General features: G+C 48.0%; 1 protein-coding gene across 1 annotated transcript in view; it reads left to right on the forward strand.

Annotated features, from left to right (window-relative positions):
* Positions 1-7,306: 7,306 nt before the first annotated feature.
* TGM3 (transglutaminase 3) overlaps positions 7,307-16,526 on the forward strand; it is a 40,020-nt gene continuing 30,800 nt past the window's right edge. Inside the window, exon 1 of the mRNA XM_041733131.1 lies at positions 7,307-7,376. Coding sequence (XP_041589065.1) covers positions 7,370-7,376 — 7 coding nt within the window. The 5' untranslated portion in view covers positions 7,307-7,369. The remainder of the gene's footprint in view (positions 7,377-16,526) is intronic.

The following is a 16,526-nucleotide window of genomic DNA, read 5'->3' on the forward strand; positions in this document are numbered from 1 at the left end:
GGAGCATCTATCTGCAAGTTAATAGTATCGGTCAAGGATGAAGGCAGATTTGAAAATTGGGTAGAGAGAGGTTAAGGGGGTCCATTCTGAGTGGCGTATTTAGAAGGTGTGTTAGTCCTATCATTTCCTAAGGATATAGCATCAGTTTCCTTTGTATGGGAACAATGAACAAATGAACCATGGTGACTTTAGAAGGAAGGTGAATAGCTTGTAACAGGCTATTATAGGCCCATTAGCAACTGGAGTACCAGCAGAGGTTAAGAATCCACAGGATTACCAAATTGTGCCAACAGCATGGCAGCCTCCAAAAGCATATTTGCAGTCTGTGTAAATAGTGGCAGTTTTCCCTCCTGGCAATGTGCAAGCTGTAGTAAGAGCTAAGAGTTCAGTAGCTCGGGCTGATTTTAATGGGAAAAGAATATGCCTCTACTGTTCATGTGGGGGAATCTATGGCATACCCAGTTATTATGTTTCCCCAGAAATATCATTTATAGGAGCCACCACAAAATAGAAGTCAGTCTGGATGTTTAAAGGGATATCTGAGAGATCCTTTTGTAGTTTTGAGACCATTTCTATACTTGTAAGGCAATCCTGGGCAATAGAGTGGGCTCTCCATCATCAGGAGGTAGTAAGGTAGCTGGATTTCAAGTAGTACGACCATGTACGATGATGGAAGGGCTAGTCAAGAGCTTGTTCACAAGTGGTCTGTCACTGTATAGAGGGATGCTGGGTTTTGTGAACTTATAAGACATCGCACGAGAACAGAGGTGAATGTGGAAGCCTAATAGAAGAGCATCGGCTTTGTCAACCAACTGGCAGAAGCCACTGCTGCATGGAAGCATGGGGCCATACCTGATGCAACAAGGTCTACTAGCACAAAAAATATGCCGTAAGATATATCTGAGAGGCACAAGTTTGTCCTAAAATGCCGGTAGCAAGTTCCACAATTTTTATGGCAATATAGTTGAAAAAGCTTGTTAAAAATTCAGTAAGCCCAGAGCTAGGGGTGTTGGCATGTTAGTTCCAAGGCTTTGAAGGAGGTTAATGTCTCTGAGGGCCAGGATATACGCTCTGAGGTGTTGTCTAGGAGAAGGGTATACAGATGTTTAGCAAGGGTTGCAAAATTAAGGATCCACCGGCAGCAATAGCCAGCTGCCCCTAAAAAAGTATGTAACTGCTTTCGCATTTTGGGAAGAAAGACAAAATTGACTTCAGGCATTTTAGGGTGAGCTTTCGAATGCCCCGAGATTATCTCATGTCCTAAGTAGATAATAGTTGTTTGCACCCATTGTAGTTAAATCTGGAGGCTCTCTGGCCTGGTTCAGCTAGGGCCTTTAGGAGAATGAGAGTCTGTAAGTGCTTTAGTTTGATCACAAAGTAAAAGATCATCAACATAGTGAACAAGCATGCAGCCTTGGGTAAAGGCTACAGAATCTAAGTCTGCTTTAAATTCTCAGAAAATGTTGAGGGAGACTCACAATATTCCTGAAATATGCAAGCCGGTGTTCATTTTCTCCCTCTGAATGCAGATGCAAAAAGAAATTGTGAGTCAGGGTGCAATGGGATTGAAAAGAAAGCTGAGCAGAGATCAATTGCTATAAACCAGGCTGCATCAGCAGGAATGGAGCTAAGAATAATAGCCAGATTTGCGACTACAGGATGCAGAGGAAGTACAAAGGTTTATGGCCCTAAGATCTGCACAAATAGATAGATTTTATTTTAGTCTCAATCAAATTTACCTTCTTTTTTTACTGGCAAGATTGGAGAGCTACAGGGTGAAGAAGTAAAGAAAAGTACACCCTCCTACGAGAGAAAGTCTATTATAAATTCAACTCCTCACTCTGTATGTCTGGAGAGAAGATCCAGGTGTCCCCCGCTTTTCACAAGTTTGCCTTACACCACTTGGCTTTTATGAAAGATCTACATTGGTCTCTGCTTTCTCTAACTGAAAGAAGTCCCAAAAGGATTTTCGTTTTTACGAAAAAAAGGCAAAAAGCAAAAATAGCATTCAGCGTTTGTTTTGCAGTGGGCCTTCACAGAGGCAGCACACACACACCCCAGGGCTGAGAGCCGTCCTGCCAAGCTCCTTCCCCGAAGAAGCTCCTTCAGCGTCTCAGCATCATAGCTTTGAAGCGTGTCTGCGAGCATCTGTGCTTTGTCTTGGTTTATTCTGTGCATCTCTTAGCAAGATGTGTCCTAAGGTATCACCAAAGCCAAAGAGAGGTTAATTTTGGGTCTGGAAATGGTCAAAAAAAATTTTTCCATATGAATTGATAGTAATTGCTTCTGTACTTTCTGCCACTTGGGCTTGTGAAAGATTTCATAGGGATGCTCTACTTACGTGTAGCAGGGAAAATCTATATTGAGCCACTGATGGAACCTATTTATTCCTTCTCCAAAGTAATGCAGTGCACACAGACTTGGCATTCGACCCAACTCCACTTGCATGTGTAGCCCAGGGACTAATTGGAATATCTTTTAAAGACATCCTCTTCAGGGCACCTGTGTGGCTCAGTCAGTTAATCAGCTGCCTTGGGCTCAGGTCATGATCCCAGGGTCCTAGGATCGAGCCCCATATTGGGCTTTGCACTTAGTGAGAAGTCTGCTTCTCCTTCTGCACCACCTCCCCCCCACCCCACCATACTCTTTCTGTCTCTCAAATAAATAAATCTTAAAAAAAAAATCCTTTTCAGATGAATTTAAATCAAACTGAGTTTCTAGTAAAGGAAGTAGGAGATTTAGGGCTTGGTCTGAGGAAAGGGAGAGAAAAATGCCCTTTTCACTACATTATAGTGGCATTAAATTTACATAACACAGCTCTATCAAAAAGGCTAGCTGATGAGCGGTTTGATACTCAAAAGGCATGAACAGTGTTAAGAGAGCCTAAGATATTGGGGTGGCCTGGGACATGGGCAACAAAATGCGCTGCCCAGGGACTCAAACAATCCTGGATAGAATCAGTAGGGACAGGTGGAAGGAAATCCTCTGAGCAGATGGTAAAGAAAACCTCACCAGTGTCAATTAAGAAATCCACTTCTCCATCCTCTATTTTAGGTTTAATGGTAGGCTCTGGGGTGTGGCTGAGGTTCAACTGGAGGGGAAACCATCCCTCTTGAGGAGAAAAATGAACTTTCTGAGGTTGATAATGGGGTTTAGGGAAATTGCTTCTTAAACTTCCCTTTTTCTTAAGTCCAACACAATTTTTCTTTTAATGTTCTAGGTTCTTGCAACATCTACAATTGTCTGGAGGCATATAGGGAATGGGATTTACATGCTCTCAGTGTTACACTTTTGCCTTTCTAAAGATGTAGGTTGCAAAAGCAAGAACCGTTGCTTTATATTTTTTTAAAATTTTAATTAATTTATTTATTTACTTTAGGAGAGAGAGTGTGTCCGCATGAGTGAGGGGGAAGGGCAGAGGGAGAAGGAGAAGTAGATTCCCTACTCAGCAGGGAGCCCCACTTGGGGCTCCATCCCAGGACCATGGGATCATGACCTGAGCCAAAGACAGACACTTAAGCAACTGAGCCACCCAGGCACCCTAAAGTCCTTTTTTTTTAAGATTTTATTTTTAAATCATCTCTACACTCAACTTGGGCTCAAATTTGTAACACCAAGATCAAGAGTCACATACTCTACCGACTGAGCCAGCCAGGCACCCCTGACATATTTTTCCCCCTTGAGAGCTGGCACAGCTGGGCAAAGAGGAGATCTTGAAGTGCCAGCCTCTTCCACTTATGGTAAATACACCTCTAGATGATGGAGACCAGAGAGAGTGTCCTCACTGGTCATAAAATTAAGCTCTCAGAACACAGAACAAGATGAAAGGAAAAACCTCACCCAGTTTTTTTTTATATGCACATTAACAGCTTTAGCTAAGTCCTGGGTTTCCCCCAAACCACACTGACACCTCAGAGGCATGTGCTGCGGGGTGAGGGACTGTGTGTTGTTTTACAGAGTACCTCGTTGCACAGAAGTTTTTCTGAGGTTAGCAGGTGACCTTGTGTCCTCCAACCCATTCTGTGGCTCACTTATTCTAACAAGGGAGTCTCTGGGTTAGGTTGCAAGCACTCTAACAGCTCTTAAGTGCTCCACCTATGCCCACCAATTTTGTGACTTTGGCTTCCAAGACATCCCTTAGCGACAGCCTTTACCTCGTGTGCCCATTGACCTGCAGCAAGTTTCTTTAAATAGACGCTGGTCTGGAGAGAACTGTGAGCTCCCCAAGGCCATGAGGCTGCTCCAGCAGCAGACTTATGGGACCTAGGCCAGAGTTTGCATCCTATGGTTTTCCTTCTTATGACAAATGACATGGAAGACACAGGAAGAGAAAAGCAGTGTACTCTCTTTGAGAGGAAATGGATCAGTAAAACCCAAATTTGCCTGTCACTACACCCAAGGAACTACTTCCACAAATATTTCTTTTTCCTGCTAATCTCAATTTAGAGAGAGAAAAAGGACGCTCCCCACCCAACTTTGGCTCCATCAGACAGCGCAGACAGAGATTCTGGGCTGCTGATATGGTAAGAATTCTTATTTCTACTGACTGTTTGTCTTCAGATCTCTCCTTTGCAGCATCTCTGACCAGTGAGGTCAACTACTCAGGAGAAAAAATCTTCTTCTGCTCCTCGAGGTTCTTCTGGCTGGTCTATGAATTAAATTGATATGAGACAGATGAACAAGAGAAAATCAAATTTAATTACATACATGCAGAGAACCCACATAAATGTGAGAGATACCAAAGACAGGCAAAATCTGTGTTGTTCTAGACTAAGGACTCAGGGGCCTGGGGCTTCAGAGGGAAGGAAGGTAATGTAAAGGAAGAATGGGAAGGTAAAGATTTGGTGAGCAGATCATTCCTGGGCCATCCCAGAACAATGGGACAAAGGGAGGACTTGGATCAGACTAGCCGTGTTGGGCTCCTCCCTGCCCACCAAATCTAGTTCATGTCATACTGCCATTATGTATGGTAATAGCTCCCTAACTGGAACAGGTCCTCTATTAAAAAAAAAAAAAAAAGAAAAAAAAACATTTTAGGCAGATGGGGGAACAGGGAGGTGAAAGTTTCTTTCTGAGACTCGTGGGCCTTGATTGTTTTCAGTTCAGAATGATCCCCATCCAAAGTAGCACATCTTAGGTCGACTCATTCTAGAAGGAGTGCCCAGGGTCCAGTTCTTCTCAGCTCCCAGCCAACAGCAACAACAGTAGTAATAACAAACAAACTCCTCTTGGGACGCCTGGGTGGTTCAGCGGTTGAGCATCTGCCTTTGGCCCAGGGCGTGATCCCAGAGTCCCAGGTTCGAGTCCCACATCTGGCTCCCTGCAAGGAACCTGCTTCTCCCTCTGCCTGCGTCTCTGCCTATCTCTGTCTCTTATGAATAAATAAATAAAATCTTTAAAAAAAAAAACAATTCCTCTTGATGCCACACTCAAGAGTGTACAGAACACTTTTGCACCCATTCAATCAAAACAATGCACTCAGTTCTCAGGGTTTCCGCAGGAAAGGAGGGCTTTGCTCAGAGTCACAGCCAGTGCCATGGCAGGGGCTAAGACCCACACCTCCTAACTGGGGTGCAACACTCCATGCCACATACCCCTCTGCCTTCCACTCTCTTCTTGGTCGTCTTCCAGAGCCAAGAGGTCGTCTTCACATTCTGCTTGGCATAGGTGCGGTGCCACCTTACTTGGAGCGACCAGAGAACTCAGTCTTTCCCACCTCACTTGGCCAGCCAACTTCCTCGAAGAGGCTCTGGAATCACTCACATATGGGTGTGAATCTCCAGCTTGCAGAGACTCGAGTTAACCCATTTCTCCCCGCTGCAAGATAGCAATAATAGTACTGATGTCATGGGATTGCTATAAAGATTTTAAAAAAAGGTAATAGATGTGAAGTGTTTGACCTGCCCATGGTGAGGACTAAATTGATGATAGTTAATATTTCCATGTTTATGGTGATTGATTGATTCACTTATTCAAAAATACGTGTGCTCCTGCCGTCTGCAGACCCTCCGTCTGGCTCTGAGAAGATGCAAATCCTATGCAGCCTGTATTCTCAAGAGCTCAGTCTAGGGATGGGGGCAGACCTGAGCAGATGGACCAGTGCAATGAGATGCATCCCACAATCGGGGTCCCCAAGTGGGCCAGGGGCAAAACGCGGCGGGAGCCCAGAGGATGGAGGGAGGACTGTCTGCCGCCTGTCTCTTCCATCTCACCTTTCTCGAGGCCTTCTTCCCCCTTCTCTCTAGACCCGATCTTGTCATCCTGGTGCTAGGTCTTCATTCCCTCTCCACCCCTGGGGGAGGCCTCAAGCACTCTCTACTCCTTTGTGACTCCTCGGAGCTTTAGGATGTTTTAAAACTCCTTTGTCCATCATGGGAAAGCTCAGTACTTGTAAATTCCCACACTAGGACTTTAAAAAAAAAATGTAAATGACAAACCAGCCAACACAAAATGTAGATTGTCAGGGTCATCCCCCTCTCCCCACCCTTCTTTTCAAAATGTCCTGGAGCCTGGCCCAGAGAGAGACTGATCCCCTCTTTTGCAGAGACTGTGGGGCAGAACTGGGATGAAACTGGGTCACCATGGCTGGTTCTGCGGCTGTCCCTGCTGTCTCTTTGGAAAGAACAGTCTCCCCTCAGTCTGGATTTACACCATTACAGTCCACATCCCTGTACCACCTCATTTGACTGTTCCCACCACTTAGGGGGCAGAGAAGGGTAGACACGATCACCCCCTATCGCAGACAGGGCTTCCAGAGCTGTGAGGTCCAGTGATGCCCAGGGCCCTGTCAGCATCAGAACCTACTACTGCTTCATGCCTCATGCCCCAAACCAAGTGCTCTTTCTACAGCACAGCAACCTGAACAAGCTGGCTGTGATGAGCATCTCCTACCTCCCATGCCGGCAGAAAACACCAACGTCACATACGCTGAGAAAGGACCAAGCTGTTTTCTATTTCTGGGTTCTGTAGGCCCATTCCCTTGACCTCCCAAAGGACTTCTGAGCACCAGCTCTAGACGAGATACTTCGAGAAAAGCATGACATCATTTCCTAAACTCTACAATCCAGGAAGTTCGTCTTAGAAGAAAAAAAATCATAAAAGCGAACTCCTGGCATTTCTTATCTCCCTTCTTCTGCCCAAGCTGGTCTTGCACAAGCAGGATGACCTTCCATTGGGTGACAAATATGTCGTAAGGGAAACGTTTACAAGCACTACAGGAATGACCTGGTGCCTCGCCCACTTCATTAGAATTCTAATTAGGTGTGTAGGAGAGGCTGCTATAAATGGTAAGGACATCCCCAGCCGGCTCCCCACACCTTCCGTCCGTCTGTCTGTGCCATTCCCAGAGAAGAGGCAGAGGAAGGCCAACATGACGGGTGAGTGCATGGCATCTTCCCTACAGGTCCTCGCTGGAAGCCCGTGCTTCTCCTGGGCCAGCCCAACGGGCCAGTGTTCAACCCCCGACCGTTGCCCTGGGGGCTCTGAAGGCTAGATCTTAGTACCCTGGGATGGTATTCCCCGGCGCCTCTTTCTCACTGGCTGCCTCACCCCTCCAGCATGATGCCGGGGGTAGAACATGTTTGGAACGTAGTCCTGAGTGATGGGCACAGTATTCCACTCAGCTGGATGTCCTGTCCCTTAGATGGACAAGTCTCACCTTTTCCAGCCCAGTGAGACCCGCCTCTCTTATTTCTCAGTGCGCTTGTTCCAGCTGTCAGTAAACATAGGCAAAGAAAAGCACATCACAGAGCTACAAGGGAGAGGGAGAGTGACAGCGTGTAAGTTGATTTAAAAAAAAAACTCATTAGCACAGCTGGAATGCTCCTAAGTAAACCACACATCCGGAAGCACCGCAGGCTCTTTGAAAAGGGACTTGATGAGCTGAAACCTCCCGTGGCAGAAAGAGCAGGTGTGCCGCAAGACGCAAGACGGTCCCTTCTAGCTGCACCAGGGGAGGACGGGTGGGAAAGAGCTCGAAGGAGCACAGGTTCTTGAGCTCTGCAGTCACTGCTGAGGGTTTGGGTTCTGGTTAGCCAGTGCCCCTGCCAGGCAGCGTGCTAATTATTGCGTGTCAGGGGTGCTCAGCCTCGTGGGTTGACAGTGACGCCAAACCCAAACAAGGCATGAGTCAAACCTGTAAAAATCGTGAATGGTAGTTAGGACCTCGGGAAGGTCTGCCAAAGAAATCCTTCAGCCTGATGCAAAAGGCAAATGCTGGTTACCTTGGTAATCCCAAAGCCCAGGACAGGGTGGCTGCAAGCACGAAGCCCTCCCTTGTCCTCTGTATCCTCCTGGGAACATGCATTCACGCTGGGTTGCTAAGAAGAACTCTGGACCCTATAGACTCTAGCATGAGGAGATAAGTGTCCTCTAGGCCATCCCCCTCCCTCCAGGTGGAAAGGGCAGCGGCCCAGTGGGGACAGTCTTCCCAGGGCCACACAGCCCAAACTTGGTCCCAGCAGTGACCTTTCTGCTCTGTCCTGTTATCAGAGCTGAGCTCAGAGATGAGCACATGTGACATCTGGGACGCAGGAAAACAGTACAGACCTTGGTTGCTCGGTTGAGCTCTCTTCCCCACTGCTCTGTGTTCCTTGGCATCACCAAGCCTCAGGCTCCCGTTTGCAAGATGAAAGGCGTGCAGTAGACAGGCTCAGGCTCCTTCTGGTACTGGCCGCCCTGGCCATGAGAGGAAACCAGGATCAGGGAGCACGGGTCCTGGCACACGCTCACCCCAGTGGCGAGTGCATGGCATCACTCTGCAGGCCTGCAGGGACCCCAGCATAGCCTGCCCGTGGTGAGACCACACCACTTCAGCAGGCCCGTGTTTCAGGGCCTGTGACTCATGGAGACACTAGATTCAGTATCTAAATCAACCAGAGCCATCCTAAGGTCACAACAAAATGTAGACAGTAGCCAGTTGGGGGAAAAAATCTGTTTTTAAAAAGGCAGGGTGAGTACCTGCCTTTTTAGCATTCCCTTCGATTTGTGGCATTGTCACACAGGTGGTTCCTAGCTTAGCATCAGCCAAGCCAGGTAGTGCTCAGCAAATGTTTCTGGAATGAATGGCTTTACTTGTGGGACACCTAGGGAATAGAGCCATGGCAGGTGCAGGTGCAGGTGGGGGACACAGATACATGAGCTGTAGTATATGCCCTCAGTGAGCTTGCACTCACGGCCTGACACTGCTTGGAAACACTAGTTCCTAGGCAAGTGAGGTCATGACAAGGTGGATGGTCATGAGATTGCTTAGCAAATCCAAACCCAGCGCTGTGGGGCGCCAAGAGGAGGAGGGGATTAAGTGCAGCCAGGGTTTAGGATAGGGGAGGCCCCGGGAAGCAGATGGCATTTGGTCACAGACGATGAGTTAGGCATGGTCAGGAGCCTCGTGGGGTGAGGAGTGTTTGGGGCACAGGAAACAGGAAAATAAATGGGGATGGGTCGGCAGGTATAACCCAGGGGACAAGCAGGGTCCCACGTGTGCTGGTTTGAAAGGACTCTGTGTCCCGCTCCTGACTTAAGGTTCTAACTGGAATCAGCAGGGACTTGGTTATTCCTCGCCTACTGGAGGGAGCTGCCCGGGTGGTGGTGGGGATGACGATGGCAGAGGAAGGCCTGGCTGGCAATGCTCTGCACAAAATGGTGCAGCGTCCTAGGGCCCTCTGTGAGGGGGGAAAGCCTTGTTCCCCACCCCCAAACATCCCCCAAAGTGCCTTGGGGGGGTCTGAGTCAGAGACAGAACCCCCAAAGTCTAAACCTGCAGGAGGCCAGGACTAATTCTCCGTCCCCCGTGGGGCGGTGAGCTCTTCTTGCCACCTGCTTTATGGGGCAGAGTGCTCACCTTCCTCAGCCTCATTCCTGATCTGCAGAGGACCTGTGCCATTTTGGGCTGTAGATCTGCCACAGAAAATTTTTCCTTGGAGCTGGGACACCAGTGGCTCTTTCTGCCCCTGAAGCAGGGGTCTGCCTCCTTCTGTAAACTCAGAGAGTCCAGGGCTTTCCTGGAGCAGGGGGTACTAGCTTCTGTCTCAGCCCCCTGGACCAGAGCGACACCAAGGCTACCTCTGCAGGCAGATCACCCCTTGGGCTCAGGGGTTCAGGGCTATACCCGCTTAGCACCTGTAAGAGGATAAACTGCCCCTTCTCTGCCTCAGGACCCCACCTACCCCCCAGCTTCCTGTCACCCAGTGGCTGCAACCACCTGCAGGGAGGGCCACCCAGGATTCCACTTTTGCCACCAAGGATTCCACCTACAGAGACAGGACAGCCTCGGGGTGACAAGTGCATGTCAGACGTGTCCTGGGTTGCATCTCAGCTCTGTCCCTACTAGCTGAGTGACTTTGGGCAGGCTACTTAACCCTGTGTCTCAGTTTTCTCATCTCTAAGACGGGGTGCTTTTAGGGGAGGCTGGGTGGGTCCTGTTGGTTAAGCATCCAACTCTTGATTTCAGCTCAGGTCATGATCTCAGGGTTGTGAGATGGAGACCCCCATCAGGCTCCACGCTCAGTGAAGTGGGGAGTCTGCTTGAAGATTCTTTCCCTCCTTCTGCCTCTGCTCCTTCCCCTATTCATGCTGTTTCTCTCTTTCTCTCTCTCTCTCTCAAATAAATAAATCTAAAATAAAGTAAAATAACAAGTGGCATTTTAGTGTCCACTTCATAGGTGCTCAGGCCACATAGCTTATTATCACTTGGGAACTTATTTCCTGAGCCTGTTTCTCCTTGCTTGGAGTCTGAAGAAAAACGCTATGAGACAAAAAGCATTTTGTTTTTCTATTGAGGAGGATTTCCAAGGACCCTTTCCCCCTCCAGCCTCCTCACCAGCCTCTGGAGTCCCCAGTTCTCATCTGTATGTGGGCTACCTGTATTCACCTCCCATGATTTCTCCATCTGTGTCCACCCTGCTGGGCTGGGCTGCACAGATGGGGCAATTGATCCCCCCAAGGCTCCCCTGCCGCTGGGGTGAGAGCTCAAATAGGAAATCCTTTTCCCCATCGCTGGGGAGTGGAGGGAACAAGGCCCCAGGGGTTCTAGCAGGAGCTGAGGGATGGGTTCAGAAAGCTCTGCCTTCCTTGCTCTTAGCTTAGTTCTTTTGTGATGAGGAGCTGTGATCTCCCCCCACCCACCCCACCCCCTAGAATGGCCACGTGGCTCAGGTGAGACAGGTGGCGGCAGAGCGTGCTGCTGATGAGCCTAAAATGGTGACCAGGCCCAAGGGATGGGACCCTCAGTACTCCCTGCATATTAGAATCTTGGGGGTGGGGGGGTTAAAACAACAACCCCCTAGTGCTGACCCTAACCCTGAGATTCTAATTGAATCTTTCTAGGAAGGGGAAGGAGATTCTAATTGAATCTTTCCCGGCCCAATCTAACACTCTCTAGACAATTCTTATGTGCAGCCAGGGTGGAGAACCACTGGTTTAGGGGCTTCTAACAGCTCCTTTTGGAAAGGAGGGGGCTGAGGAGTCCTTCTTCCTTCCTCTCTCCCTGACTGCCTACTGTCAAGGTAGGGAGTAAGCTAGGGGTGGCCCTTTCTCCTCTACAGCTTCCTGGGTCCGTGCCCAACTCACTGACACCACAGTCACCTGGATTGGCTGTAGGCTGGCAGCTTGGAGGCATGTGTGGTCAGGCAAAACTGGCTTCCAGTCTGGGCTGGGGCCAGGTTCTCTGTCTGAGTATGTGCTATTTGGCCAGTGATGTCACCGACTGGACTTTCAAATCTCTCATCTGTGACAGGGGAATAACAACATCATGGGAGTTTTGTCACTATTGAAGGACATAATGTCAATAAGATACACGGTGCCTGGTGTGTCCGAGGTCCCCAATGGCAGTCCATAAAAAAGCTCCAACTATCCTTTATCTTATGTCACTATTGGCATAACGTGTCGGATCCCAAGGGACTTGTCCCCCTCCCTGCCCCCATCTCTGGGGGCCCAGGTTTTAGTGACGGGATCCCGATAATTACCCTACAAGAGAGGATGTTGGGGCCTCACAGTCCCCTTCTATAGATGGAGAAAGCACCATCCAGAGATGTGGAGAGCTTGTCCAAGGCCCCAGGACCCTTCAGACCACCAGTCCAGGGTGCATTCCACATGACCCCAGGGGGCCTCGCCAGCCCCTTGCTCAGCTGGCCAGTGGAACCCCATCTTCCCCACCACCTGTGTGCCAAGAAACTGTACTTCCCGCGCTGCATGGGGATCGAACATGTCTGAACACGGGTGAAGGACAAAAGGAAATGAATGACCCGGGCTCAAGAGAGCTGAGAGCTGAGAGGAAAGCCTTGTGTGCCTGGAGCCAGTGGGGGGCTGGCCAGGACCTGGGAGTGTTCCGGGCGTCCAGAGGGGAGTGGCAGGAGAGGGTGGGAATTGGGAATGGCTCACAGCTCCTCAGTGAGTGACCAGGCTTCCAGACCTAGTTTCTGGGCCACGCTCTGCTTCTAAACTACTTTGTAATCCTTTTTGGGGGTTCAGTGCTCTTCCTGTAATATGAGAATATTGGATTACATCACTGCTTTTCAAGCTATCAGCTGTCACTCATTAGAAGATTATAAAATCAGTTTATAATCACACTGCTGATTGTGACCAGCAATCAAAAAAAAAAAAAAAAAAGAGGAGAGAAAATATCAGTACATTGTAAATAGTAATAGTATTTTGTGAAACTTTATATCTATTATAGACTCATGTATTTAAACACTCTAATTTCTTAATGTGGTCTCTAAAAAAATACTTGAAGACACTTGGCTAGACGGTTTTTAGTTCAACAATCAGCCCTAATTAGCTCTAGAAATCTGTAAGATACAAATCTTTGCCTAGAGAGGGGACTTGGGGAATAGGGACTGGACAGGTGGGGAAGATCCAGCCACTGGAGTATTAGTTATGTCATGCTGGACCACGTGCCAGCAACTGTATGGTGTGGTCCTCCTGGGAATGGGAAGCGGAGAACCCCAGGCATACACCTGGCAACCCCTGTCTGCTGCTGTCCTGTCTATGGCAGATGATTCAGGTATAGAGCCAGGCTGATAAAGATTGAGACAGCTGACTAGTAACACAGTCCAGAATCTGTTCTCTGCCAAAGATGGACCACAGAGTGGGAGTTATGCTTTAGGTATATGTGATTAGGTTTGGTTATGAATGACGGTGAACTCCCAAATAGGAATGGCTTAGAGAAACAAAACAGAAGTTTACTTCTTCCTTAAACAGTGGGTTGAGATGTGGGCCATTCTGGGAAGGTAAGGCAGCTGCACAGTGCCCAGGGGCCCGACCCCAACCAGGCTCCCACTCTGCCATTCCCAGGGCATGGGCCTGCACATCTATCCACATCACACCCACACTCTGGGCAGCAGGATGGAAGAAGAGGGAGGTAAGCAGATTAAGGGCATTTGCCAACCATTTTTAAAAAGAGATTTTTCTCAATAGAATTGAAAATAGGTATTCAAACAACGACTTGCAAAAGAACATTCCTAGCAATACTATTCACAAGAGCCAAAAGGTAGAAACAACCCAAATGCCCCTCAACTGACGAATGTGTAAACAAAGTACAGTACCGCCATACCACAGAATATTTTGCAGCCATAAGCAGGAATGAACTTCTGATAAATGCTACCTCATGGACAAACCTTGAAAACGTTATGCTAAGTGAAAGAAACCAACCCTGAAGGCCACATAGCTGTGTGATTCCTCCTATATGAAATGTCCAGGTTAGGCAAATCTGTGGGAACAGAAAACAGGTTCATAGTTGCCAGGGGGAATGAGGAATGATTGTTAATAGGTGTGATGAGCAGATCTGAAACCAGACCATGGTGATGGTTTCACAACATAGTGAATGTACTACAGGCCACTGAATTGTACACTTTAAAAAGGCTACACTGGGAAATTTTATGTTCTGTGACTTTTAGCTCAATTTAAAAAAAAAAAAAAAAAAGAGGTTTCCTGGCAGCTTTATAACTTCTGCCTACAGGTCATTGGCCAGAACTCATTCACGTGACACTGACCCCCCCCCCCCCCGCCGGCTGCAGGGGAGCCCGGGAAATGTAGTGCCCAGTTATATGGGGGATTTTATTACGAAGAAAGAAGGGGAGAGGGATGCCCGGGTGGCTCAGAGATTTAGCGCCTGCCTTCAGCCCAGGGCGTGATCCTGGAGTCCTGGGATCGAGTCTCGCATCAGGTTCCCTGCATAGAGCCTGCGTCTCCCTCTGCCTGTATTTCTGCCTCTCTCTGTGTCTCTCATGAATAAATAAATAAATAAATAAATAAAATCTTCAAAAAAAAGAAAAAAGGAAGGGGTGAAGGAATATAGGGGTAGACACTTAGAATAGTCTCTGCCACACTGGGACTGCTGGAGTCACTGATATTCTCAGGAAATAGAATTTGAGAAATTGCCCCAAGCCTGCCACCGGAGTTAAGCAGTAACTCCAGGAGGTGGCATAGAAATGAGAGAACCCTGGGATGAGAGTCCAGAGATGTCCTGCTGTGGGAAAGCCACATTCCAGGCCTCCATGAGCTCACATCCAGAGTGTGAGTGTGAGTGTATGATCTGTCTCCAAAGTTTCTTTCCCTCTGATGTTTTTTATGAGTATATGTTCATGAGTCAATTGGAAGAGTCATGCAACTCTCCCTTCCTCCCTTCCTTCCATCCAGACTGGGTCAAGATACAGCCCTGAGGTTGTAGTAAACTCAACCTTGTGGAGAACCTTACATAGTTGTGTCCCTACCCCACTCCCTGCCTGTCCCTTTCCTTCCCCTTCCCCTTCCCTTCTGGCAGAGGGGGCTGTGATGAGTGATATGTCAAGGCATGGAGGGTGGGGGAAAACAAAGGAAACTAGGAAATCCACAGACAGGATCATCAGATCCTTGATTAGGGGGCTGGTAGAGCCAATCCTAGGGTTCAGAGAAAGGACAGTGATTGAAGGTGGCAAGGAGAAAAGTTTCAGAAACCACACCAGAGGTTTTATGAGTATGCACCCAACCTGCCCATCCCACTCAGGGATGCAGGGGCAGGCTGCTCCCCTTTTATTCACCTCTCATGTAGAAGGAATGCCTTTTTGTTTTGTGGGGGTTTTGTTTCTTTTTTTTTTTTTAACATGTTTCTCTTCCAGGTATTCACTCTTTCCTCTTGGTCAGAATGCAAATGCCAGTGGGAAAAACAATGCGTAATGAGGTCCACTCACCACGTGGGTAATTTCTGGGCTGAAGGCCTTGTAGGCCCCCCATTCCAGGCAGAGAACTGGGGATCACAGCAACAGGAGAGTGCCAGTAAAAACCTGACCCTGTCGGTTACTAGGTATATGACCTCAAATAAGACTTTGATCCCCCTAAGCGTCAGTTTCCAATTTGTAGAAGGATTCCACCCATGATGTATGCAAAGTGCTCTGTATATTGTTAATAGCAATTGACTTGCAGTAGACTGATGTCAAATGTAAGGCTTGTTTCTCCTCACCTTCCAGTTCAGAGAAGCCCTGTGTGTCTCACAGATGTCCTAATGGGGAGCTTGGCTCCTTCGTGCTGGGGCTCACGCTTGGTGTCAGGAAATGCAGAAATGACTGTCACAGTCACTCTGAGTGAGGTCTTGCCTACCGGGGCATGCACAGTGCTCCTCATCTCCTTTCAGTGTCTCTGTAGCCAATGCACCTGGAGCTCAGCCTTTTCTTCATCATCTTCTCTATGAACAAACCATTGGTTTCTGGAGTGAAAGGGAGAAGGCCTTATTCTGGACTCAGCAAATAGTGCATAACCCTTGGTGGAGCAAAAAAGGATGTTTGGGCCTGTTGGAGGGGAGGCAGATGCCAGCTACAGACACGAACCCCTCTTTCCCTCCCTCTGAGCTTTGCGGAGGACCATCCGGGTATACAGTTTCTACTCTCAAAAAGTTCATGATCTAAAGTAGTGAGCTTCATCTGGGGGAGAAAGGTATGCTTCCTTTTGGGTTTGGGAGGAGGGTGAGGAATCTCTGGAGACTCATATGATCTGAGGCTATATGTTCCTTAGAGCTCTTCTTTCGAAAACAAGACAGTGTAAAGCTCTACCAAATCACAACTGTCAGGGATGCACGGAAGGTAGTAAACAAGCTGTCAAGAGGCAGGGGTTCAAAAACATGGGAACATTGCCCTAGAAAGACCAAGGAAATAACAAGTTAGCTCTGTACAAGCCCTAAAGAGCTCGATGTTTGCCCAGTTATGTGGGAGTATATAAAAGGTCTAAGATCTGGGCTGTCACTATTCAATATTTATGTACAGGAACATTCATCTCCTTTCTGCTCTTCCTCTGCTCTTACCTTTATTCAATAGATACTTATGGATTGCAGGAATGTTTTCATTTCCCTGAGTTTGTGCCAAAGCTTATCACTTTATTCTTTCAATACTTACCTGTTGAGTGAATGAATGAATGGGCAGATGTAAATGAATGAATCTTTCATGCCCTGAGCTGGTGGCAAGATCACTTCCTGAACCCCCTCTCTCCACTCGCATTCTTTGGCTCACTACCCCAGACAGTCTGCATTTCACTTGATAGAGTATCTATGAGGAGCTTCTGCCCAT

The sequence above is a fragment of the Vulpes lagopus genome, chromosome 18 (assembly GCF_018345385.1).
Source record: "Vulpes lagopus strain Blue_001 chromosome 18, ASM1834538v1, whole genome shotgun sequence".
NCBI classification, from domain to species: domain Eukaryota; kingdom Metazoa; phylum Chordata; class Mammalia; order Carnivora; family Canidae; genus Vulpes; species Vulpes lagopus.